The 27,994-nt window shown below is 46.6% G+C and overlaps 1 protein-coding gene across 1 annotated transcript in view; it reads right to left on the bottom strand.

Moving 5' to 3' along the window:
- Window positions 1-27,994, bottom strand: part of IGF2BP3 (insulin like growth factor 2 mRNA binding protein 3) — a 643,796-nt gene that overhangs the window by 280,023 nt on the left and 335,779 nt on the right. Inside the window, exons 7-9 of the mRNA XM_085631537.1 lie at window positions 22,351-22,485; window positions 17,969-18,091; window positions 17,749-17,884 (exon numbers count right to left, since the gene is read on the bottom strand). Coding sequence (XP_085487663.1) covers window positions 17,749-17,884; window positions 17,969-18,091; window positions 22,351-22,485 — 394 coding nt within the window. The remainder of the gene's footprint in view (window positions 1-17,748; window positions 17,885-17,968; window positions 18,092-22,350; window positions 22,486-27,994) is intronic.

The following is a 27,994-nucleotide window of genomic DNA, read 5'->3' as shown; positions in this document are numbered from 1 at the left end:
AGGAGAAGTCACCTACCTCGTGAATTGAAAGATTTCTTCGAAGAAAAACACTAGATGGCAGGAGTATGCAAAGCATGTGATCTACAGCTCACATGCCTCAAACAGAAACTTTAGTACAGGACTAAAAGCAAAATATTAAACGCACAAGTTACTTACCTTCGGTAACGATATATCTGTAAATATTAGTAGTGATAGATTCTTTACCATAGAATTACTCCCAGGCTTCAGACTGGATCGGGAAAGTTTGTCAGCAGTACCCCTGCGCGTCGGTAGGCGTGGTCGTGCTGCTCCGCGTGCGTTGTTGGCACCGAGATGACATCGCTGGAGCTACTTGGACTAGCCCACGTGAGCCGACGTCAGTTCTGTACACTACTTTCCACGCCAGGAACAGAGCCATGCAAGAAACGGACCACTGGTGCCATGAAACTAGGGCCCTGAAAGGGATGACCTTAACCCTAGAAATCATTTCACAGAACGGGGAGGATGGGTGGGGCGGGAAGGACTATCACTAATAATGTTTTACAGATATATCGTTACCAAAGGTAAGTAACTTGTGCATCTGAAAGAAACCCGTAGTGATAGATTCCTTACCTTAGAATAGATACCCCAGCAATACCAACCCCGGTGGTGGGTCTGTGAACCAAGATCACACCAGAAAGTCCTGGAGAACAGAACGGCCAAAGAAGCAGTCTCTCCGGACTTTGCTGTCCAGGCAGTAGTGCTTGGTAAACGTGTGCAGCGAGGCCCACGTAGCTGCCTGACAGATGTCATGCAAGGGAACTCCCTGTCCCAAAGCAGTAGTGGCTGCCGTCAATCTGGTAGAATGGATACACAGCCCAACTGGAGGATCCTTTTTTAGCCAAAGAATAACAAGCCTTTATGCACAGAACAACCCACCAAGAGATGGTCTGCTTGTGCACGGCCCGACCCTTCTTGGCGCCCACGTAGCCACAAAGAGCTGGTCGTCCACCCGGAACTGCTGTGTGCGGTTTAGGTAGAATGAGAGCACACGTTTTGGGTCCAGACGGTGAAGCCTCTCTTCCTCTTTTGAGGGATGCGGAGGTGGAAAGAAGGTGGGCAAAGTGATGGTCTGCCCGATGTTAAAGGCAGTGACAACCTTCGGCAGAAAAGATGGAAGAGTCCTTAGGACCACTTTGTCCGGATGGACAGAGAGAAAAGGAGGTTTAGAAGAAAGATCCTGGAGCACACTCACTCTTCTAGCAGTGGTGATGGCCACCAGGAAAGCTGCCTTTAAAGTGAGAAGTCAAAGAGGATAGTTGTGAAGTGGCTCAAAGGGAGCACACATCAGTCCGGATCATAATCACACTGCTGTGTGAGAGGATCCAAAGACCCCTCCCAGTCCTCTCCTTCCTCCAAAGTCTGTGAAACAGGCTGAAAATAAGGACATGGGGGAAAAATAGCCCAATCGGCGTTGGGATCGGCGCTGATCCAGCACCGTGTCCAGTTTAGGACTAAAACTGGGGAGGACGTCATTCCCAGGAACGGGTGACGTCGGAGGTGGTGCCGGTGGGGTTGACGTCGGTGGAGGTGTTACAAAGTCGACCGAGGTGCGATCCTGGATCCCAGGGGGTCGTGCGGCGCCGGAGCTGCCGGTAATGGAAGGATAGGGCCCCCAGTCAAGCCTGCGGGGCCCGAGGCGCACCAGCGGGGCCAGATGGCCCAAAGAGTCGGGCCATGGCAGCAAGAAACTCTTGCACCTGAGCAGGCGTCGCTGAAGTGGAAAAGGTGGGTAGGCCGGCGGAGACGTCGCAGGCGCCGCCGGAGCCGCGGGGGTGGCAGCACCCACACCCTCAGCCGCGACGGGCGAGGGGAAGTCGAGGAGCGACGATGCTTCTTAGACTTCTTTTTGGAATGCTTCGACTCACCTGACCCCGAGTGCGAAGACTTCGATCCAGAGGAACGATGGTGACGGACCCTCCTGCTGAGGGAATTTTGGGTGCCTAGAACAGGATGCAGAGTTGGTACTGGCGGGAATGGGGACAGCTGCTTACGTCCTTAATGAAGGTCTATTGCCTTCTTGGTTCCCCTGACTATTCTTGCCCCCCAGTGGGGTTGGACTCCGTTTATTTCCTGTTTTTCACTTATGCCATTTGTTTTAATGCTATGTTGAGGTTGTTTTGGGTTCCCCTCCGATGAGCCAATCTGGATACATTTTTCACTTCTGCTTTCCTATGGTATCCCTGCATGTATTTCATACCCCTTCCTTATTGTATTGATGACTTGCCGTGCACAGACCTCACCTCCCTCACTTTACCACTATCACTATGCCTAGGCATACTAAGATAATTAGTCTCAATGTCCGAGGCCTTAACACCACTAAGCGGAAAGCTGTATTATCCCTGTTAGAGCGATCTATGGGCGACGTTTGTCTGCTTCAAGAAACACACTTACTCTCCAAAGAGACACACAGAATGCACACTGGGGGGTTCCCACAATAATACTGGTCAGCAGGGAAGGGCAAGAGGGGAGGAGTAGCCATCTTGTTCTCCAAGCACTGTCCTGGTACAGTCCTGGTGGATGAAATCAAGGGTTGTTTGTTGGCCCTTTGAGTACGGATCAACTCACTCCATTTCACTCTGGCCTCCATTTACTCTCCCAATGAGCAGCAGGAGGCCTTCCTGTTTGAAGCCTTAGACAAACTACTCCACTCGCCGGATGCCGTAGTGGTCATGGGTGGGGCTTTGAATGTGGCGATGCATGTGGAGCTAGATCGCTCGCGCCTGCGGGTGGGTGGAGCGGGAGCTCTGTCGGCGCAGGGCCGGGAATGGCTGGAGTGTGGGAGGAGAGCTGCATGGCGCGCCTTACATCCAGGGGAACGGGATGTAACCTATTCTGCAGCCCAAAAACCCTATGCCAGATTGGACCACTTTGAGTCTCCCCCGCTGCCTGGGGTCATGTCCCAGCATCCACTATCGAGGCTATTCATAAACTGTCTGGTGCCCCTCAAATATGGAGATAACTCGAACAGGAACACCACCACCTTCAACGCCTTGACCTCGATAAGGCGGAACATCCTGTTTTCCGCCTAAAACACAAATATTTTGTGGCCTCGAACAAAGGGGGACATATGCTTGTGCACTGCCTGGGCAGTAAGCAACATGCACAAGCGGTGAAGGTGGTCCGGGATGCCCTTGGGGTGGACATCTCGGAGGACGTCGGTATTTGACGCTTTCCGGGATTTTTTAATCAGAGCTCTATACCGCCGACTCCTCCATCTATTTGGATCCAGCTCCCTATTGGAGTGCCGCCGCGATCACTTCCATTCCAGAAACCGAAGCTGCTGCACTTGACGAACATATACACACAGACTAGGTGATTTGGGCGATTGCTTGCCTGAAGTTTTAAAGGCACCTGGCTCAGATGGGTTCAGCACTGCTTTCTACAAGACCTTCTGCCCGGAACTAGCTCCCATACTCCCACGCTTAATTAAGTCCTTTGCCGACTCAGGCACTCTTACTGACAATGCTCCAAGCCTCGATCACAGTGATTTCAAAACCTGGCAAAGATCCCAAACTCTGCAGCTCATACCGACCGATTTCGTAGCTGAATCTGGATGTAAAACTGTTTGCTAGCATATTAGCTCAACGCCTTAACCCCCTGATGCCCCTGTGTTGTAGACCCAGACCAGGCAGGGTTTAAACCTGGCAGACAGTGTGGAGAAAATACGAAACGCCTTTGCCATCTAATCGATAAATTATAGCGTTCCCGTAAAGAGGCCTTGCTGTTGATGCAGAGGCGGCCTTCAACAGGGTGAGCTGTTCTTGCCTGTTTAACACTCTGGAGCGGTTTGGAGTGGGCTCCCGCTATAGCAACTGGGTTGCAAGCATTTACAGCTCCCCTAGCACTTCGGTGAGGATGAACGGTGTCACTTCTAGTGGTTTTCCCATCGACTGGGTACACGACAGGGCTGCCCTCATACCACTTTTTTGCCCTTTATATGGAGCCCATTGCTCAAAGACTCAGTGATAATCCCAACGCCAGGGGCATCCCTTTTGGAGCAGAGCAGCACCTGATCAGTCTTTATGCCGATGTTATCTTATCTATTACTCACCCTATGACCTCTCTACTGGCTATTACGGCTGATCTCTCTACCTTTGGCAGATCTCAGGATTCCGGGTCAATATGCAAAAATCACAAAGATTGATTTTGGCCTCCTCACCACGCACGGAAAGTTCCTTACGTGGGCTGTATGACTTTGATTGGGCCTCAGAGGAACTTTCTTATCTTGGCTTAGTGCTCAATAGGAGATTGGTGTAGACCGCGGAAGCCAATTATACCAGGCTTCTCGCACTCATACACAAAGACCTGACACATTGGCAGCGTTCCCGTTGTCATAGTTTGGCAGACTGGCCTCGGTAAAGATGAATATCCTTCCCAGAGCCTCATATATCTTCAAGACTCTCCCTCTACAGCCACCTCGAGGTCTACTAATTAGGCTACAACGATGTTGATCGCTTTATATGGGGGTCTGTGAAACCCAGGCTGAGGAAGCAACTTTTGAAACCCCCGAAACGGGAGGGTGGTCTCGCAATACCCAATATGGCATGCTACTATCAGGTGTCGATGCTGCGTTATTCGGTGGAATGGAATTGCCCGCTTACTGAGAAACGCTGGGTCTTGATGGACCAGACTGTTGCAGGCGGACGCATTTGGAGGGAATTATGGTTACCTAGAGCCCACAGGGCTTGGGAGCTATACTCTTCCCCCATGACGCAACAGACATTTCAGGTTTGGGTTAAGGTGGCTGCTTCTGCCGGTCTCACTACATTCCCCATGACACCCTTGTTCTCAAATCTGGCATTTCCCCCTGGCATAATTAATGGGGCAGATAAACGATGGATGGAGGGGGGATGTAAACGGGTGTGATGCCTTTTCGATCACAACGGTGTGATCCCATTCAATCAACTCATTGTAGACTAGGGCCTGCTTGAACCAGATCGCTTCCTCCACTTGCAAATGTTGCACTGGCTGTCTGGCACTTCTATTCGTCCTCGTGTTGGCAGACATATGTCCCCGTTTGAAAAGGAAAATGCTATTTACCCAGTATGCATCTGTTCTTGGCATATAGAGCTGTAGAGTCATATGCTTGTGCATAGATCACCATCTAGTGTTGGGTTCAGATGTTTGCGCTTTGTTTTTGTTCGCAAAGAAGTCTTTCCAGTTACAAGGTAGGTGACTCCTTTCGGTGATAGTGCGCATGGGCATCGACTCCATCCTTGGATTGTTTTGCCGTAAAGGTTGATGATTGAGTTAGTAGAAAGAGTAAAGATAAATGTACATGTTTATATTATCTAATTAAGATATTACTGCAACAGGTAAAGGTACCCGGGGAGGCGGGTGGGCTCATATGACTATAGCTCTATATGCCAAGAACAGATGCATACTGGGTAAGTAGCATTTTCCGTTCGAGGCATACAAGCTGTAGATCATATGCTTGTGCATAGACTACATAGCAGTTATCTCCCAAAACGGTGGCTAACCTGTAGCTGTTGCAGTGGCCTGAAATAGTGTTCGTAAAACAGCCTGGCCCACACTAGCTTGTCTTGCTGACACATCTACACAATAGTGTTTTGTGAATGTGTGTGGTGTAGACCATGTTGCAGCTCTGCAGGTGTCATCCATGGGTATATTTCCTAAGAATGCCATAGAAACCCCTAGTTTGCGTGTAGAATGCACTCTAGGGGAAATTGTTAATGTGAGTTTAGCTTTGATGTAACATATTTGAATGCACTTAACTATCCACTGTGCAATACTTGATTTTGATATTGGATTGCCTTTATATGGTGGAGCACAAGCAACAAAACGTTGCTTGGTTTTCCAGAAGGTCTTGTTCTTTCTATATAGCAAAGTAATGCTCTTTTGACATCCAAGGTGTGAAGAGCACGTTCTGACACTGAATCTGGTTTAGGGAACAACACAGGCAACTCAGATTGGTTGATATGAAAGGCAAAATAACTTTAGGTAAAAATGTAGGGTTAGTCCTTAGAACCACTTTGTTTTGGTGTATTTGTAAGAATGGCTCTTCTATGGTTAGTGCCTGAAACTCACCCACTCTCCACAGATGTGATGGCTAAGGCTACCTTCCACATGAGATATTGTAGTTCACATTTGTGCAATGGCTCAAAAGGTGGACCCATGAGTCTTGTAAGAACTACGTTGAAATTCCACACTGGAGAAGGTTAAAGTCTGGGTGAAATGACTTCAGTCCTTCCATAAATGATTTAATAGCAGACACTCTAAAAAGAGACAAATGTTTGTTTTGAAGATATGTTGCTATTGCAGCAAGATGCAAGCGTATAGAAGTGCACGCTAGATTGGAATGCTGTAGATGTAGCAGGTAGCAAATGAAGTTTTGAATTGAAGCATCTAGTGGATTGATTTATTGTTACAGTAAAGGACAATCTTCTTCCGCTTTGCTGCATTGCATGCTCTTGTGGTAGGGAGTCTAGACTTTGATAATATTCATGTAGTAAGATAACCAAACTCTAGGATTTCAGTTGCCAGATCGCTAGGTTGAGATGACTGGGATCCGGATGCCTTATCTCTCCACGGTTCGGAGTGAGAAGATTGGGAGTAAGGTGTAGTTTTTGGTGAGGAACTTCCGATAGCGCCGAAAGGGTTTTGAACCAGGGTTGACAGGCCCATGTGGGAGCAACTAGGATTAGTGTCGAGGACTGCTGTGAGCTCCCGAACCACTCATGGAATGAGTGGGAGAGGCGGAAAAGCGAAAGCAAATATCCTTGACCAATTCATCCATAGAGCATTGCCTTTTGACAATGGGTGTGGATACCTGGATGCAAAGTTTGGGCATTTTGCGTTTAGGTGGGTGGCAAAATGGTCTATTTCTGGGAAGCTTCACATTTGGAAGAATGGGAGGAGAACTTGAGGGTGGAGTTCCCATTTGTGGATCTGCTGCCGTTGACGACTGAGCACATCTGCAATCTGGTTGTTTACTGCTGGGACGTTTTCTGCAAGGAGAAAATATTTGAGGTATGGCCCATCTCCAGATGCTCTGGGCTAGCTCGAGTGTGTGTCCCCCCCCTTGTTTTTGTATGTAGTACATTGCTGTCATGTTATCTGTGCGAATCAGGACAACTTTGCCTGCTAGATGAAGTTAAAAGGTTTTCAATGGTAGAAACATTGCTAGAAGTTCTAGATGGTTTATGTGGAGTTGTTTCTGTTGCAGAGTCCATATTCCCTGAATGGTATGTATTTGACGATTAACTCCCCCAACCAGTGAGCGATGAGTCTGCTGTTGGCACTATTTGTGGAACTGGGTAGACGAATGGCCGCCCCTTGGAAAGGTTTTGTATGTTCCACCACTGCAGAGAGGGATGGGTGCAGCCATCCACTAACACTATCTGATAACAGGCCTTGAGCCTGGTTCCACTGACGTGCTAAGCATTCCTGTAGAGGGGGCATTTGGAGTCTTGCGTAAGGAACAATTAAGATGCAAGATGCCATCATTCCTAGCAGTTGCATGAACACTCGAGCTGGTAATGAGTGTTGAGGCTAAAACTTTGATATTAGAGAGTGCATGTTGCAGATCCTGACTGGGTTGGGACATGCTAGAGCTTGGAGTGTCTATTGTGGCTCCTAGATACACTTGTGTGTGGGATGGTTGAAGATGAGACTTGGTGAGCCCAAGGTCGTGAAGCAGTTGGACTGCGAGTGCGGCAGCTCTGTTGTGAGCTGGCTTTTATTAGCCAGTTGTCCAGGTAGGGGAAGACATGAATGTACCGTCTTCGTAGATGAGCCGCGACTACTGTTTGACACTTTGTGAAAACCTTGGGTGCTGTAGTTACTTCGAATGGGAGGACTTTGAGTTGATAATGTTGGCCGTCAAGCATAAACCTGAGGTATTTGTGGTGGGCAAGGTGAATAGGAATATGGAAATAGGCATCCTTTCGATCCAGAGTGGACAGAAAGTCGCTTTGCTGAAGGAGCGGGAGAACCTGTTGGTGTGACCATGTGAAAGTGATCTGATTGGCTATAGAGATTTAGTTGTCTGAGGTCTAATACAAGTCTTAAAGACCCATCCTTCTTGGGAATTAAGAAGTACGGGGAGTATACCCCCACTCCCTTGGTATTCTAATGGGACTGGTTCTATAGCTTGTTTTTCTAGGCGAGTGTGTGAGAAGTTGGCCTGGTATATGCTGTCCACTAATTATAGTGGGCACCCTGTACCAGTCCAAACAACCCCTTATTGATTATAGGTTAAAGGCAACCTTTATTGAAAGCTATCCTAGTGGTAGCTATGGAGCGCAGCCTTCAGGCTAAGTCTTGAAGGAATGTAAAGCAGCTTGTTTTACCAGTCTATAATCTCTTGAATGGCTAAATGAAAGACAACCACACCAGGTATATATATATCAAATATATGTATTTATTTCTAAACACACCCTACTAGACTCTTTGAGGCTAGAGGTCAAAACACATAAGTTACACTTCAAATATGACAGTAAAATAGCACAAATACACGTCAGGCCTTCGGGCCGAGGCAAACCATATACTAAAATAGTGGTATAAGAACCACGACTTAACTAGACACAAGGCCTAGAGCCTGTAGAATCGCTGGGACTCCAAGGAACCACCCAAGGTAGTAACACAGGGGCCCCACGGGGGCCGTGTGCACTGTGAGAACACAGCCTCGAGCTCCCAATAGCTTCTATGTGGAAAGTCGCAGTTAGATTTTTAAAGAATAGGGACACTTAGAAACGAGTCAGGAGCAGACCCTTTGGGACTTAAAGTTCTAGGGTCAACACCCACGGGAGCACCAGAGTACTCGAGTTACCTCACCCAGGGAATCCGGGTGCATAGGTGTCAAATGGTGTTGGGTCACGTCGTTGATTTCAATGAGAGCTGGCAAAGAAGTTCTGCTGCCGTGAAGATGCGAAGTGTCCGAAGAGATCCAAGCCTGGATCGAAGTCGATAAGAACCTGAAAGCAGAGGGGACAGATTCTGGGTCACTAGCCAGTGACCAGGAGGACGATAGGCGGATGCCCACCGATGTCGGGTGATTTCATGTGAAGGTGAAGCTTGACTCTTCAGCCACGAGGACCAGGAGGCGTCGAGGATGACTAGCAGCTGGATTCGAGCTGTCCCATAAAGGATGTCGAGTGCTGCAGCATCAGTGCCCAGATTGAACACAACAAGGCTTGGCAACAGCAACCCACGCAGAAAGAAGAAATGCTTCGGTGCAGACCAGCAAGGTCTGGGGGACTCACCACTTGGTAGGGAGTAGGGTACGTCTGGAGAAACCAGGGAAGCCCAAGGACAATCAAAGTTACCTTCTCAGGGACCCACCAGTCAAACCCGGGATCACAAAGGGACCTCAAGAGAAAACACAAAATGGCGGCCCCACGGGTCACTCAGGGTGACTAGGCCGATAATCTTCGGTGGATTCTCTGCTCGAGGTGGGGGCTACACGTAACCCCAAGCACGACTTCGAGACACGTCGAGAAGTCAATGCACTTGCAAAAGTGTCCGGTGACCAGGAGTTCCCGTTCCACGCTACTCACGAGGGCTGCGAGTCACTCCTTGACCCCAAGGGAGATTTCTTCAGTCCTCTAGTCTTTAATGGAGTGTCGAAGTTCCAGGATTCAGCTTCAGAGTTTCATCTAGGGATATCTAAAGTTCCACTTACTTATACCTAAGGAAGTAGTTGGACTAGCTCTGAGAACCCACCTATGGCAGGGTTTGGAAAGAGGGGTGGCTACACCCATTTCCTTTGTCCAGTTTCGCGCCAGAGCGGGGCTGGAAGCCCCTGAAACTGTTTGCGCTGGACTATGCACAGGGACACCAAATGTGTCCCCAGTGCAGGACTTCAAAGCACTCGGAGTGCTCCCACCCAGCCCCAATACACATCAGCCTATCTGGGAGGTGGTTACACCCCCCCTGTGACAGGAAACCTATTGTACGGGCCACCCCTGCCAGAGTTTGTCAGCAGCAGGAGGCCAGACCCGTGTCTGTGGCTGCAGCATCCATTTTGTGATGCCAGGGCTCTGTTAAGGTTCTACCGGGTACACAAGTACTGCCATGTCTCTTCCTCTAGAAGGGTGGGATCATATCCTCACATCAGAAATTGATGTGGGGGTATGATTCCAAGGTGTTTGACACCAAAGACGACATGTTTCCGTGCAGCCAGTCCAAAGTTAGCATTAACTGTTTTAGAAATAATGCACTTAAGATTATATGGTCAGGCTGCACCACTCGCAACCCCCGAGAAGAGGTTCCGAAGGCTGCAGAGGGGCTCAGCTCATGCCTGGGCACCCTCTCACATATAACCAAGCACCTGCCTTCAGGATTGATAAGGCCTACCATAGGGGTGACTGATAGGTTTCTATGTGCAGTAATAGGTGAGGTATAGTGAACCTATACCTCAGTAAGGGGTGCATGCACCACCTCACCCAGGTTGCAGTAGCACACATGTGGTGTCACTTTGGAGGGCTTTCCAGGGGTGGCACAATACATGCTTCAGCCCCTGGCAGGCCTCGGGGTACCTATGCCCTGGGTACACAGTATACCAAATACTAGGGTCTCACAAGAGTACCCCAGAATCCAATCTGGAGTGTACCTAAAGTACATGCAATCAATTTAGAGAGGAAGCAGCTAGGAAGGGGCCCTGAATAGCAGGGTCCCAGCCAGACTAAAGTCGAAAAACAGTGAAACATCAGCAAAAAGTGGGGGTAACCATGTGAAGCAGATCCTACTCTCCAACAGAGAGAACCTCTTGCTTTAAGAGTGAGATGTTCCGGTGACATTGCATGTGGTCTTGGAAGGATATTTGGGGGATTGGCTGTAAGTTCCAGGCAGTAACCATATTGGATAATTTGCAGTACCCATTTGTCTGAAGTGATGGAGTTCCAGACACGGAGAAAATGTGGAGACACATCCCCCGACAGGAGAGGAATGGTCGGGGGGTACGGGATGGAAGTCACTGTTTGTTATTGGATGGGGAAGGGCTTGTGGAGTTGCCTGTTTCTTCCCTGACCATTGTTCCCTCTAAAACCTCCTCTAAAATAACCTCTTGGTGAGGGGGATTGAGTATTATCCTTGTAAGCGGTAGTCTCTGTGGATATGTTTTTAGAGCCATCTCTATAAAAGGTGCGGCGAAAGGAACCCCTATTGGTGGGTGACTGGAAAGCCCCCATGGACTTTGCGACCTCTATCTTTCTTCATTTTTTCCAGCGAGGTGTCAACTGCTGGACCAAAGATATGTTCCCTATCAAAGGGTTGGTTGAGGATGGAGGTTTGTAACCTGAAATTCTCTATCAAGCATGCCTTCGTAAGAAATTGTACGGGCTGCTGTGTCTGCCGCACACCTGATGGAGGTATTTGTATTAAACTTACCCTCTTGAATAAGGTAGTTAGCCTTAGTCTGTGTTCGTCGGGTACGAACTGCATGAGTTTCTCTAACTCATCATAGTGAGCCCTGTCCTCACAAGCCTACGAAGCTTAAGCATTGGCAATACGCCAATGGTTAGCTGTTGGTGAAGCTACTCTTTTGCCTGAGGCGTCCATGAGCTTGGACTCCATATCTGGAGGAGCTTCACCTGTCGTTTGGGAGTTGGCTCTCTTGCAAGCATTAGAGACTACAAGAGAGTCTAAAGGTAATTGACCTTTGATGTCTGTTGGGTCGGTGGGTGCAGGTTTATATTTTTTATCCAACCTAGGAGTAATAATTCTAGCCCTAACAGGGTCTTTGAAAATGTCAGTGTGTTTTAACATGCATTTGAGCATAGGTAATGTATGAGTGACTGTGAGAGGAGCTAAGGGTCTCAAAGAGGAAATTCTGCTCTAATGGTTCTGAATGCAACCACCCCGTGATATTTAGCAGCCCTATTAAGGAGCTCAACGTATCCAGTGTTGTCATCTGGCGGGGAGGGCCTGGAGGGGTACGAAGCTGGATGATGTTGATCTGGATCAGTGTGATAATCATGCCAAGGATCAGTGTCCTGTTGGGGATCTTGATTGTCATTCCCAATCTCCATCCCCATCATCTTGTGGGTTAGGCTAAGTTGGTGGTGAATTTTCAGGTGAAATAAGTCTATTGGGATTAATAGAAGAAGTAGGTGGGATATAAGGAGAGGGGTTAGTACCCACACTTCTCTTCTTTAGAGAAATGTGGTAGTACTCTGGTAGGTCTAATTTCCTCTTTTTTGGTACAGTGGCCCGAATATGCCCTGTATCAGGGTGAATCACCAACTTTTTCTGCTTCAGATCCGAAATAGAGTGATCGGACCGAGGCTCTTTCGACTGAGTCTCTTTATTCTTGGTTGCCTGTTTCGGCGTCAAAAGTTTTGGCTCAAGAGTCTTTTGGAGCCGGTGGGGTCAGCTTGGATTTGTGTTTCTGTGCCGAAGGTGTCAGGTTGGCACCGAGATGGGGTCGGATCGAGCCCGAACCGGAAGACTTTTCTTTGTTTCGGAGCCGGGCCCGAGGGCAGAGCGTTCGGAAACATTTTGTTGGTTCAGACCTTGGCCTGAAGGCAGAGGAGGGACCGTAGCCTTTGTTTTAAGTTGTTGGGGGGGGGGGGGGGGGGGGGCAAGGGGTTGTCTTTACTCACGGTACGCTGACCCGGAGTTAATTTTCTCCTCTGCTTCGATGTCAGAGTCTGCTTCGGACACAGAGAAGTGTTCTTCGGCTCTCGGACATGATGTTCGGAGTCGGAATCTAATCCGAAGATGTCCGGTGCAGAGCCGCTTTGCTGTTGCATCTAGTGACGTTGAGCCCGATGATCAGGAATTGTCTTTTTCGATCAGAATGATCGGCATGCGTCGCAGTCTTTCTTGTTGTGTTCCGGGGATAGACAGGTTGTACACTTCGTGCAGGCCGGTGCGTGGAAATTTAGCACGACACCCAGGACATAACTTCTAGGGAGACCGTTCCATCGACTGCTAGAACAGTCGGCGCCGGTAGGCCCGATGTCCTTCCACGAGCTTTCCGATCGAAGATGTTAGAGTTGAGACGATACGCGACGAATGGGGAACCGTGATTGATAATACGGTCGAGGGTATGGATTACGCGTCGAAGGGGTCCGAGAAACTGTGCCAAACCGGAGCGCAGCAATACACATCCGGACCAGATGGCTGGAAAAAAAAAAAACAATCTAAGGATGGAGTCGATGCCCATGCGCACTATCACCGAAAGGAGGAGTCACCTACCTCGTGACTGGAAAGACTTCTTCGAACAAAAACAAAGTGCAAACGTCCGGAACCAACACTAGATGGCGATCTAAGCACAAGCATATGATCTACAGCTCATATGCCTCGAACATGGCTGTTCCTCAAAAAAGACGATGGGAAACTTCTCTCCGAAATCTACTTAAATTTATCTACGACCCCATTAAAGGGCAGGTCCGCAGGCCAGAGGAGATGGGAGGAGGAGTTGGGTCGAACACGGTCAGACAAAGAATGGGATGATTTTTTTTATATAGAACGCACCATTCAGCACACTCCGCGGGACATACTGAGACGTCATAAAATAATTTCCTACTTGTATTCTACACTCTCGCATGCAAAAATGGAACTCCCAGTGTGATGGACTGTGCTGCCGCGGCTGTGGCAGCCCTGGCATTTTACTCCATCGGCTATGGCATTGCCCAAGACTCACTAGGTACTGGGAGCCGATTCTGGATGAAGTTTATCAGGCCTTTGACACTACCATCCCTAGGTTTCCTGCATATACATTGCTTGGTCTGCTTATGTCACTAACATTCCCACTACGCTCAAAGGAGGGCAGATGGCCCTAGCTCTTAATGCTGCCTACAGAGATCTATTTTCTTGCTGGAACTTATACAGAATGCCTGACCACCTGCAGTGGCTCCATCAACTATGGGCTTAATTGGGCATGGATAGATTATCAATGGCAAAACTGAGATAGGTCAGAGTATTCCAAGAATTGGGCCCCATTTATATCTATCCTTTCCTGCGAGTTTCGGGAATTGACTTGCCCCAAATATCTTCGCATTTTAATATTGACACCGGATTCCCAGGAGCTGGAGGAAATCAGTGGCAACACAACATTATCCTCTTAGCCTTGCTTTTATCCCTATGTACACTATCCAGGGGTTTTGTTTTTTGTTTGCCTATTCGCCGCAGCATTTTTTTTCTGGTTTATCTCCCCTGGTTCCCCTTATGATGCAGTCAGACCTGAATGGGTGGTAGGCGGCTTGCTGTGGATTCCCTTTTTAGATCCACATTGCTGTCTGTATCTTTTTCTATTACTTACTCTTGCGCAGCCGGCCCATTTGGGTTGTAGGCAGCTTGCTGTGTATCGCTCCTCATTAAGTACTCTGCCAATAAAAATTCTAAAGTGATGTACTCTTAGGGTGGAAAAAGAAAACGGGTCACTTGCAGGACTACAAACGTGGCCCTTTTGCATTCAGAGATTATTAACACATTGCGCAGTACCACTGTGATTAAGGATGGGATTGTGGAGTGTAAGAAAGTGGGTTTCTGTTGCAGTAAACCCCCCCTTTTTTGCCTAATAGCTGATGCACTTTTCCTTGTTGTGCCCTGGGCTCCTGCCAACCAGGTGCCCAGTGCCTGTGTTCCTTCCCTAAAAAACACTGCCTAACAGCCAAAACCCAAATTGGCAAACCCTGGCCACATTTCAGCCCCTGGTAAATGGTACCCTAGGTACCCAGGGCCTTGTGACCAGGAAAGGCCTCCAAGGGCTGCAGCACTCATTGTGCCACCCTTAGAAGGCCTGTACCCTAACACACACACTGCTCTTGCAGGCTGAGTGTCTGGATACAAGACAAAACAGAGTCGACATGGCACACATCCCTGTGTGCCATGCCCACAACCTACACTGCCCTGGCATACATCAGCCACCCCTCTAGTTGGGTGCCCTATGCCAGTGGTGTGGGCACAGAGGCAGGAGCCCTGTGCCCCTACAGTACCCAGGTCCATTCCTGAGTCCTGTAAGTGCAGTGCTGCCAGCTAAGAGTATATGGTGCCGGGAGCTTGTCAAACACGAGCTCCACAGCACCATAATGGCAGCACTGTAGACTGAGATGTTTGGTATCAAACTGCTCAGCACATTAAATCACACACTGGCATCAGTGTGAATTTAATGTACAAAGCACCACAGAGGGCATCTTAGAGAGGCCCCCTGAAACCTAAACCTACAATCCACGTCTGTTCTGAGGCTGCCTAGGCTGCCACACAGCAGACATGTTGCTGGACCCCTGGGTAGGAGAGCCCCTGCTCTCCTGGGTCTGCAACAATGCACATCCTGGGCGAGGTGCTAAATCTCCTCCCCCAGGATGGGCAGGGGGAAGCTTCAAGGGCATGCCGCCTCTGAGCTTCCCCAGGCCACTGCAACCCCCCACTCTGGCAAGAAGCTTGGCCGGAAACCCCAAATAAGGACAGGGGATGTGCCAGCCTGCCAACCCCACCCCTCAGGTGGGGGAGGCGAGGTGAAGCACATCTCCGGGCTCTCGCCATCTTGAAGATGGGAAGCCCTGCCCAATCAGGACTAGGCTCCTGCCCCCATGCCACAGGAGAGAGGCAGAATAGGGGGTGTAACCACCCCTGGACAGGGACCCATTGGCCCCTGCCCTTCACCTACCTGTAACGCCCCTAAATCTAGTATTTAGGGGCACCCTGAACCTTCCTTCCCCAGATTCCAGATTCAAAACTACAAAGAGCAAGAAGAAAGAAGACATGCCCTGCAGCTGCTGACAAGAGGAAGACACCAACCGCTTTGGCCCCAGCCCTACCGGCCTGTCGACCCTCGAACCTGCTCCTGCTCCAACCCAGCATCTCTTGTGGCCAGCAACCTCACCAACCCCGGAGGACTTGGCTACCTTTTGGCTCTAAGCCCCTGGGACTCCCATGAGTCTACTCAAAAACCTGTCTAATCCCTGTCAGCAGCCCGGAACCGCGAACCCAGCACACTCTGCACCAGCCAAGCCTGGCCAGTGCTGGAGTGAAAAAAGACCCCCGAGGACGACCCCACGGCGACTATGACCCCGAGTCCGGCACCCAAGGACCTCCCTCGACACTCCTGAAGAAGCCTGCAGCCTCAGAACAAGGTGCCCCCCCCAACCGCGATCAACAGAGGGTAATATTTCCAGACACCAAAAGGCACCCCTGCATGCGGCGCCCCACGGCCCCCTGTGCCCAATCCCGGGGTACCTACCTATCCTCCAACTACCCAACTTACCTCTCGAAGTGGTGGTGGCACCTGAAGAGTCCTCGTCCCAGAGCTTGCAGTCTTTCTAAACCGGAGATTTCCCATTGAAATCAATTGAGCGCCCGAAGGCTCAAAAGCACTCTGCACCCAGCTGCCCGAGTTGCCCTGGCAGTGAAAACTCTACACCTACCTACTTCCCCACTTGCCCTAAGTGACCAGGAGCCCAGCGCCCACAGCCGCGTGGCTTGCCAGTCAGCAGCCACCAACCAAGGCCCACCTATCCCTCATAGGATAACATAGGCCTAACTCTCTCTGCACCCGGCCGCCCTAGAGCCGCTGAGGGTGAACCAACTGTACCTACCTGACCCTGGGGGACCCCCGAGTCTATGCCCAGAACCTCAACTCTGCCAGTCGAGTACTTACCCTTAAACCGCAAACTTTATTTTCCTCATAGGGTAACATTGACTGGCTTTTTCCTGAAATTTCTTCTAAGTGTGGACTTTTCAAATCTTAAAATATTCACCAAAAATCAGCCGAGTAACGAAAACGAAATTACTCGCCTGCTCTTAGGTGAGCTCCCAGTGCTGGATCTTGGTGCCCAGCACTGACTCTGAAAAATACAACTGTACTTACCCTTAACTCAATTTTCTTCCATAGGAAACCATTGACTGTTTTTCTGTGAAATTTCTTCAAAGTGTTGATTTCTGCAATCTTTAAATATTCTTCAAAAATCGTATAATATCTGAAAACGTAATTACTTACCTGTTTTGGATAAAGGTCCCAGTACTGAGTCTAGGCACCCAGTACTGGATTACAAAAGTAACGAAAACCTACTGTACCTGTAACCGGAAGATTCTTCCATTGGGAATCATTGACTGTTTTCTTTGAAATATTTTCTCAGTGTCAACTTTTAAAATAGCTAAATATTGTTTAAAAATCATTACAGTAATTAAGTTGACTTTCATCACTTGATTCTAAGTACTGACCCAGGACTGAATCTAGGATCCAGTCCTGGAATTCCAAAAGTAATCTAAAAGGTAATCTGTGGCAAATAACATGAAACTTCCATTGAACGAAATGCATTGTGTTTAAAATAGTGTTGCCTATTGCAACCACTTGTAACTGTTTACAAAAGTCAATTACATATTGCAAAAGTATTTGTATAAAGTACCTCATTCTGAGAAAGTATATTTTAATTCCAATTGTTGGTTCTAAAATAAAACAAGCATATATTTTTAATATATAAACCGTTGGCCTAGAGTTCAGTTCTTGAGTGTGTGAGACCATTTGCTGACTGAGTGTGTACAACAAATGCTTTGCACTGTCCTCGGATACTGCCTTACTGCTCGACCAAGCTACCACTTTAGAGAGTAAGGTTATATCTAACCTTAGCCTCTGTCAAACCCTTGGGGACTGTGGACTCTGTACCTATTTGGGAACAGTATATACAGAGCCACTTTCTCACACACTGAACAGCGAGTTATTCTCCGTACATACCAGAGGGTAAAATCTTCAAAATATAAAACAAATTTAAAAGGGAAGGTATTATGAAAGCGCAAAATATAACTTCAATTAAAATAACTTACATTCATAGCAGCAATGTCATTTTCGTAGGATTCCCTGATTTTCTTCATTATTTCTTCTTCAGCTTTGGCACAAGCTTCAATAGTGCCTTTTACTGTAATGGTGCGTTCTGGGTTATACAACGTCAAGTCCTGTAGCCTAAAGCAAGAAGAACCACAGCTGATTAAACTACAGACAAACAAATGCAATGCATCACCGAAACAATGGCAGACAAAGACTCACGGGGAGATTGTGATTTTAGTGTCAGTATCTTGTTCAATTTTCTTAAGGTTTCTTCCTTCTTTCCCAATGAGTCGGCCAACAAAATTGTTGTGTGCTAAGATTTTCAAAGGAATTTCTTCAGTGCTGCAAAACAATTAACAAAACATTAGAAAATAAATGTACTTTCCTTATTCTTATGAAAGAATAACCGACTAAGGGGTGGACTTGCACCATGTAGTAGGTGGCCTACTTTCAAAAACATCAAGAATGTACATGGTCTCATCCACATTATAAGCATAAATATCACCCTATGTTTTACAACCACAACTTTCAGATATTCCTGTGCTCAAATAAGGCACATAAGAAACATCAAGGTTGCCCCTTTGAAAGTATAAGTTATGGCTGCACAGTACAAAACAGGCTGGGACCGTCAATACCCATGAACAGTTTCATATACTTTTGAGATGGTGACTAGGATGACTGCAAGGTGGGACATTTTTCTTTACCAGATGTTGCTAAATCGCTGATGGCAGCATTAGAAATGAAGAATCTGGAATGGAATATGTCCATAATTGTAGACAAATCGGAGTAAGATTGTGATAACAGTGTATGGTAATCAATGAGAAGCATCAACATAATATCCAAGTAACCTAGAAAAAAACGTTACTTACCTTCGTCAACGATGTATCTGGTAGAGACATATTCTACTTGTAGATTCCTTACCTTAAGAATTTCCTCAAGGCGTCAGTCTGGATATTTTTCATCAGCAATACCCCCGCGTGTCGGTAGGTGAGTCGGTCACCTCGGAGTCAGTCGTCGGCGTTGTGCGCGCTGGAATGACGTTGCAGGACCTGCATGATGCCGCCTCGGCACGCTGATGTCTGTTTCTTAACAGTAAGGCTGTCATATTCTGCCATCGTCGATGAGGCCATCGTCGACTAGGTCAATATTGGTGAGGCAGTAATGGTAGGCATGGACTTTTGTTATAGACTCCTTATTGTCAGATTATGAGGATTTCCCTGATGTGTCAGGTATGAATAGGGAGTTGTAGGATCTGCCTCTGAGGATTTTTTTTTTGTCTTCAATTGCCTCTCTCCGTGAGAAGTGCCTTATCAAGACTCATGGGCTGATGACGGATAAATATTGCCTAATCACACAGAAACCTTGTCTGTTTTCTTTTTGTTAAGTTGAACACTGAACAACCCCAGGAAGATGGAGCCTTTGCAGTGCTAGCGGGGACGGACCCCATCAGGGGACGCTACATTGGGACATTTCATAAGTGGCCACTCCACTGGCAGTAACCATCCATAGCAGTAGGTAAGCTGGTGCAGATCACTCACTTCCTGGGCCTTTAGGCGCCAGTGGCTGCCTCCCTGCAAGTCCAGGCGCACTACCCTTCGTGGAAAGGGGTACTAGCCAACAAATTAACTGGAGTAGCTGTGTCAAAGGTGGGCTCTGGCTGAAAATCCATGCATATGCGGAGCTCTTAAAGTTTCTGGCATGTAAATCATACAAGTATCATGTTAGACATGATTAAGTGCTTTTTAAAATTCAAGACGGTGTATTTAATGAGCATTTCACTTTAGTCCATCAGATCACTTAAAATGTGAATGTTTAAAAAAGAAAATGCACTGAGAAAGGTTCCTTCCCCGGCCTGATGACGATACTATCCGTGAAATATGTGGACTACATTCTTATAGCTGGCGCAACATGTTCTAGAACACAATAGTTTTTGTACAGCGCATATCTGGAACTTATTTGGTCCTCATGTGATAATGGATCGTTTCACAGTAGATGGTGTTGATACTTTGATTTCATAAGTTATTCAGAATTGGGGTATCTTTCATAGATTCACATGCCTGAATCATTCCCCATCGCCAAGATGGGAGTCTCACGGTAAAATACAAAAGTAGTGCCATAAGTAATAAATAGGCCAAAAGAGGCCAAAGGCTATATCTTAGTAGCCCATCTACGTCCTTGTATGAAAAGGACCAAAAGTCAGCTCCAACCAATCGGCACCCTCTAGAACACTCCCAACAGAAGCAGTTCTCCTCAGATATTCACTGCACGTCGTGTGTGAAGGGAGTCTCCCTGAGCTCTGCTCAGTTTCTTCAGCTATTACTTATCCAAGATTATACTTCATGTTTCATTTCTCCGACCCTGGCACTAATATGGCAGAGGGGCATAAAACAAGGTAATAGACTATGAAACATGTCTAACCTTTTCCTCTGAAACTCACGTTCTGAGAGATGAGGCTTATATTGGGACTATAGAAAATTAAATGTCACTTCTGATAAGGACAATGAGGATTCCTTCACCTCATAGGAGATGTCAAAGGGAGAGGTCGTGCCAAGAGTCTCCAGAGGGCACCCAAGAAAGCCATAACATGAGAAAACCATCCTATCATCCAATTTGTGGTCAACCGACACCCACGGGTGCAGTGACTTATTCATTCAGGTTAACGTGGTGACCTGCTTTAAATCAACCAGGGTAACACTTAAATGAAATAATCCTGACCACAAGGTCAACAATCCATGCAGTGCACATACCTATTAGTCCATGCTACGTGAAAGTCAACCGCTACCAACTCATTTTGTCAATAATGAAGAAAATTATCAAAACATGTACCATTCAACAGGAAAAAATACTGGAAAAAATACATAAGGTTAATAGCCAAAAATGTGTTTGCTCAAGAGTAAGCAAGTCATCGTGCTGGTACCACCAGATGCCTACCAGCCTGAGCTAAAGCATGCACTCAATGGGTGGATTTTAATCCTTAGAAACGGGTGAAAGCGGCCTGCGTATATCGAACATGCAGGCTTCGGTCATGCCAGCGAATCGTGTGTCTCGCTCCTTAAAATGTTGACAAAAACATACTAGTTGGGAGTGCCCTAGACTTGGAATCGTGCGCGTGCCAGTCTAATATATCAAACTGTGTGTTAGCTGGAGAGTGTTGCAAACACACACACATTCGTTATCACGAGTAACCGAGATCAACAAAAACTAGGCTGACAGAAGTCGCTACTCAGAGTAACACCATGCATATGTCAGGCTATCAAAGGTTCTACTCTTGCCTTACTCACGAGAATGACGTGAATCTTCAAGCGTTTGAGTGCTCTGTTGAACTATCTCGGGTGTGTTACACACGTTCAACAAGTATGTGAAACAGCGAGCACGGACTGCACTCGCTGTTTGGCTCAAGTGATAAAGACGCGTGTAAACGGGGGCCATCTTTGAAGGTGACAAGCTCAATTGTCAGGAAAGGAAACTCCGCTGAATGAAAGACGTGATCTTGAGATCTCAATTTTTGTTTAAAAAACAATTAAGGTTTCATAGAATGTAAGTAAGTTTAAGTCTGTAAGGGCTCGATTACTAATGGTCAATTCTGAAATTGTGCAGACCCAGCGTATAAACTAGAACATAGTGTTATAAGGAAGACCTTTTATAGCTGGTATATGAGATTGATGGTTAAACAGAGCTGTATTAACTTTCCTTTGCAGACTTCTACAGGAAAGGCACATCCAGACTTTACTATGCTGATCTGCAGCCTTGAAAGGAAAGAATAGCAGCTGCAGTTTCTTTTCTGAACATTGATTATATTGTTTAGAAGAGGTATCAGGTGTGAACCATCATTAAAACTCTATGCCTCTGTGGGCCCTAGGTTTAGGTAGTTTGCTGAGGGAAAGGGGGGTTGGAGATTTCAAGAAGCTATAGGACATCATAATGCTGTATTTTAATGTATTATTCTGGCTTCTAATAAGTACCATTGACACAAGCTGTTTCTTTTTAATAAAAGTTACTATTCGTATTGTGTGCACTAGGATAGGAGTTTGATTTTAATGAAAATAAAATATATTCCTGGTTTCCTAGTATTCAGAGTGTGCCTATCCATAGTGAATAAAGATTTGGGTTCCACCAAACATCCTTGTGAAATATCACAGGACTGATTGTTACCTAAAATGCACCCCACAAGTTTTGCTAAGTGGGTGGAGGGAAGGTTAAAGTCCACCAGGATTTCTGTCTCAGGTTGGTATATTGATTAAGTCCTTAGGGCTAGAGGGTCCAGAAAACCCACCTGCAGGCTGTGTTCTGGAAAGAAATCCAGAACACACATCAAATTTGCCCATATGTTCCCTTTGTTATACTTTTTTCCAAAAAGTTCAATCAATATTGTTGTGTCTTCCCAGTCACTTGTTTAAATACACTCTTCATCTGAATTAATAAATTAAGATGTTGGTGGACTATGCAGCTGGGTGAGGGAAAAAAGATCAGTATGGAGTTCCCAACAATAATACATAGTAACAGCACAGAAGCATGGGTTCGGTCCATGTTCATAGCTTTAAAAGGTCCCCACCAGCTAAACATGGTGATACCAGACTTCTAAAAGATTAATCTTTACTTACAATTTCGTATCTTGGGCTTCCTTTTGCATGATGTCCATAATTATTTTACAGGCTGCTGAACATCCTTCTGGAGTTGAATGAAGGGTAATTGGTTTCTCTGCCGCACCTGCATTTTCCTTGCGATGAATATCAATTCTAAAAAATGTAAAAATAATATTTAGTAATATAGCCTTCAATCTAAATACCTGACAAGCTATAAAGATACAGGGAGGATATACTGTATTATGAACAAATTAAAAACAAGTCCAACAAAGATTGCCACTAGCAATTATTTATCATAGTCAACCACATCGTTCTGCAGTCATATTTGTTTCATATGTTTGGGCCCGACATTCAAGTTCAGTGCACTTCTAAGCTCTAAAATACTCTGGAATTTCTTCAGACTTTCCACTTTCATAAATTAGTGCAGTAAAGGCGTAGTTTAGCTAGTACTGGCAAGATCCCCATGCTTAAAGAAAGCATGAGGATTCTGTTAAGTTCCGAGCCGAGCTGAGCTGATTTGTTGCTTCAAACTGATAGGAATGGGGAAAACAAGGCTTGTTAAATTGTTTCCACTCTACTGTATCACACATTTCATAAATAAATTTACTTCCATAACAACTGAGAAGTACATAGTACTTACATTTCTGAGATTTGGGTGCATTCTGCACCTTGCCAGAAAAGATGCATCTTCTTGAATTCATTTCCAATTTATTGCTACTAATTTATCTTCTATGTATCTACCATTACACTAACATTAGTTGTAGCATCGTTAAGGTGAAGTGTGTTTTTTTCCCAAGGTACTGTACTCTTTTCTTGTGTTTATTTCAATTCATTTATGAAGTAACAGTACTTTGTCCTTTCAATGACTATGTTAAAGAAGAGGAGACCTTACCGATTCATTTTATTATAACAGACTGGACATGGTTCTGTTAAATGAGACCTATATTAAACATCCCTGTACATATCAAAAGAAGATGGTACCAGCTTAACCGGTTGGTTCATGTGCTCCCAAACAGACTCATCGAAAAGGCTTCTGCCAGAATATCCAGTAAAGATAACAAGCATTTGCAATGCAATAGGTCTCGCATTTATAAGAGTTTGAGCTATTGGCATTGTAAAATTACAATGACTTTTATTTATGTTTTGGTTTTAAAACAAATAAAAGGCATTGTCATTTACAATGTCAGTAGCATAAACTCGCATAAAAGCAGTGTGTGGCGTGCAGCAGTGTGTGGCGTGCAGCAGTGTGTGGCGTGCAGCAGTGTGTGGCGTGCAGCAGTGTGCGGCGTGCAGCCGTGTGCGGCGTGCAGCCGTGTGCTGCGGCGTGCAGCCGTGTGCGGCGTGTGCTGCGGCGTGCAGCCGTGTGCGGCGTGCAGCCGTGTGCGGCGTGCAGCAGTGTGCGGCGTGCAGCAGTGTGCGGCGTGCAGCAGTGTGCGGCGTGCAGCAGTGTGCGGCGTGCAGCAGTGTTTCGTGTAGCATTGTGAGGCATGCAGCACTGTGTGGGGTGCAGCGGCATGCAGCAGTGTGTGGGGTGCAGCGGCATGCAGCAGTGTTTAGGACTTCTTCCAGAAATTAGAGGATTTTCTATTTAAACTCAACACTAAACCAAGTCCACAGTCCCCAAAACCTTCAACATCAAACACCTAACCATAAGGAATATTGAATAAATTGGGAATAATACCACAATTGCAAATCCACTGGGAAGCAAAATGAGTAAGTAAAACTCGTTTGAATGACTACAGCCACATAGAAAAGTAAAGACCGTGACTGTCTTACCTTAGAAAAACAAAAACAACAAATTACTCATTCGCAGAACCACAATTTGAGGGGCACACCTGAAAAATTCTACAGGCACGAAAATACCTTTTACAACCTCACCAACAGCCGCGGCCCGTGGGGCGGTAAGGCGGGGCGGGGGAGGAGCAGGGTGGGGGGTTCTAAAAACCGGAATATGGATAATTGCAGGTAAGTAAACAATTAAATAAATAAAACGAATTTCCTAGCGCGCGCTGCATCGCAAAATGCACACTTGAGGCAACAGTGGCGACTCAGAGCCTATACTACTCCTTTAGTGCATAATTATCAAGTCCTCGTTCCCACAGCAATGGATGTAAACAACAATAAACCAACATTGTCTACAGGTCATTTACCCAGTTCAATAATAGCCCCAGTAGAGACACCACAGAGGGGCCAGTCAAGAAGGTTTTTTACTACAACCCTGAAAAAGTGCTAATCTTCTTGCAGACCACCTTTGTATCAAATACTTGCATGTTATGTAGCCAATTCTATACATATGAATGCTAGATTTGGGTGCATTCATCAGCCAAGCATTGCAATTAAGTACATCTTTTAAAAAATGCATTTCATCTTCATTGCTCTATAACGAGGTTTTGGACATGCCATACCGTATCTATTAATATTGGCATATATGTTAAATGAAAAGGTATAAAACACATGCAACCGTTTATGAAGTTTTCAATTCTTTGCTTGAAGACTCGACTTTCAAGTGGCAACGAATGTATAATTCAGCGGCCCACAGCACAGAGAAATCTAAATATATCTAAATCTTTCATCCGAGAAATATGGTGATTATCGTCAGAACATCTTTATCTATATCATGTGCTGAGCTGAGCCTGCCAAATCACGTAACCTTTCAGAGTCCCATTAATTGAACATAATGTGTTTTGCTTCGCGCTGCTTCAGTGTTTGAAGTTTGCTATCCCTGTTCATTAAATATATTTGTGCAATAGGCACTCGTGCTGCGAAGGCACGAGCAAAGACCTGACACAACTCAACTTGCAGAGGGGGGTATGGGGGAGGGGTATGGGGGTGAATAACAAACACATTTCTGAGTTAAGGGAGCTGTCGGCGCTGGTGCTCTAGACATCCTGCTGTATAACGTGACTAAAAGGCCCAAATTAAAATGTCACCAGCAAAAAAAAAACCCACAAGTTTGCTATTTATCAACAGCTCTGATTTTCCTTTTATCGTAATATCGCAGACATTATTTTGTTCGCAGTCTAGTTACGTGAATGGCCTTATCTTCTCCTCTTGTGAGGCGCTCCTGCTCCGTCCTCATCCTTTTAGTGCCCTGGATTTGCAGAGGGCAGGGGTCACCCCGGAGGGGGCCACCTCTTTTGTTATGCCGTCCTTCAGACAGCTTTGTAGTACTAGGAGCTCAGCATGGCACCACATTCTACACTGCTGCAGGTCTAAAGGCAGAGGCATAATCGGAACACCGCGTTAGAGGAAATTACATCACGCTCCCTTCGATAACAATGACAACAGAGGAAATGACTTCACACCTTTAATTCTGATGACGGACATTGTTGTTTTTTTTTTAATAGACATTATTACAAACTCAGGGCGTTGGTGCTTTGATACATAGTGACTATTATAACATGCACAGTTTTGTATTTCTGTGCAAAAAAACCAAGGTGAAGGGGATAAATACAACCAGAGATGGAAGGGCGAGAAACAGCTACGAGGAGATCTGAGTTTCGAGCTCACAGTGTGAATGTTTTAATCTCCCTGTAGAAGCAGGAAAAGGTGGGAGTAAGCTGTCTCGCAGGGGAGGGTGTGGTGAAGCGCAGGGTTGAAGGCTTGAGGAAAAAGTCGAGAATGGCAGCAAAGATAATATATATATATATATATATATATATATATATATAGTATATATATATTACAACACTGGCCAAGTCAAATTTGTGCGACAGGGAGACAGACAAATAGATGTGTGTGACTAATCAGTCTGTTGGTGTTAGCGGCTCAGATCTCGCTAGGGTTCACCAGTGTCATCTAAATACTCCCTTATAAGTAGGCAAGGAAAACTAAAATAACCACTCTTAAACATTTTAATAGCAATCAGTGTGGCACTAAATGCTCCGACACGGCCTTCTTCCCTCTTTGAAACGTTAATCAATGTAACGATGTGTGGGAAGCAGGGGGTTTGGAGACGACAGCCTGCCTTACCAAAAGCCATTTGAGTAAAACGAAAGGGTGAACAAGCTGTCGCCATTGTGAGGGAAGTGGGATTAGGGAGGGGTGGCAAATGGTGAGCACTTTCCGGCCACTTTGATGTTCTCATCAAAGCGGCCGCGAAATGAGCTTTTGTAAACGGGGGATTTGAAGTGCAAACTAGTGCTTTCAGGCTGCCAAATGGTGCGCGCGCCTGGCGCACATGCACTGTATTTGGAGGCCTGCAAAGCACTAGTTTGCACTTCCAGATCCCCCTTTTACAAAAGCTCTCGCGAGAGCAGCGCTAAAGCGCTGGCTCAGACGAGACCTAAAAACTACAGAATTTACTATTTAAGGGACAGTTAAACCTGGCATCTTGTGGTGTGTTTCCCTGTCTTTTTGCTTTCTAACCTCCTGGTTTTGACTCAGTTTTTGCTGCGCACTGCCATTGCTGTTCAGTGTTAAAGTGCAAGTGCTCCTGTTGTAAATTGTTATTATGGATTGGTGTTTCCATGATTGGCATATTTGATCTACTGATAAGCCCCTAGTAAACTGCACTGAGTGTGCCAGGGCTTGTAAATCAAATGATACTAGTGGGTCTGCAGCACTAATTGTGCTACCCACATGAGTAGCCCGGAAAGGTATCTCAGACCTGCCACTGCAGGGCCTGTGCGCTGTTTGTAACTACCATGTCTACATGGCAAGTGCACCTAATTGGCAGGCGCTAATCATCCCTTTTCTTACGCACGTCAAACCCCTAAGGTAGGCCCAAGGTACCCCAGTGAGCAGGGTGTTGTGTATGTTAAAGGTAGGACATGTACTGGTATGTGTGACATGTCCTGGTGGTTTTTCACCACTGCAAGCTATCTGTCCCATAGGAGAGAATGATAGTTTTACTTATAACTTCTTATAAGCATAACTTTCAATTAGGACAACATGGAGTTTAGCATGTCTGAACTCCGAATGTAAAACTACATCTTTTATTAAAGATGATTTTTATGTTCTGTGTTTGAAAATAACCACTTCTAGAGAGTAGAGACTTCCGGTTCCGGAGCAGCGAGTGGCACAGAGCAGTGAAGGGCTGCAGAGAGGCTAGGCGGCCGAGCCGCGGGTGCCGCGAGAGCGCCGGAGAGCGAAACCGATCCGGATCCGCCAGAGCTACGCGGGAGCCACTGGGGCACCGCGAGAGAGCCCACTGGTGCCCACAGGAGGGCCGGAGCCCCAGAGCGGAAGTGCACAGCGGGAGCGGGCAGGAGGAGAGTCGTGTTCAGGAGCGGAGGTGGGGTTTCCCATCTATTTACCCACCCCAGCCCCTATCACGCTTCCCTGCTCACCCTCTTCCACCACTCACGGCCCCTCCAACAGCAGCGGCAGCAGCCTGAAAAAATGCCTGGTACTACTAGCGCCAGTGACATAGCCTCACTCAATACAAAACAGGAAGTAGAAATAGACAAATAAAAGCTCTGCCACCCTGCGGTTGTGTCACCAACTCCCTGGACTTGCGGGCATTTGTTGGATTTCGGATTCCTCCGCCGGCAGCTATCAAAAGGGGGCAGCTGCCCACAAAAGATCCTTAGCACCCCTTGATCTACCTCCCAGTCGCCCTCCCTGTCCCCCACTCAACCATACAACTGAGCCCTCTCAGCCCACTTGGATCCTCGATACTTTCAATAGCAGCAGTAGACTTTTTTCATTACACCACATT

The sequence above is a fragment of the Triturus cristatus genome, chromosome 10 (assembly GCF_964204655.1).
Source record: "Triturus cristatus chromosome 10, aTriCri1.1, whole genome shotgun sequence".
Lineage (NCBI taxonomy): Eukaryota > Metazoa > Chordata > Amphibia > Caudata > Salamandridae > Triturus > Triturus cristatus.
This window is presented reverse-complemented; position numbering and strand designations above follow the sequence as displayed.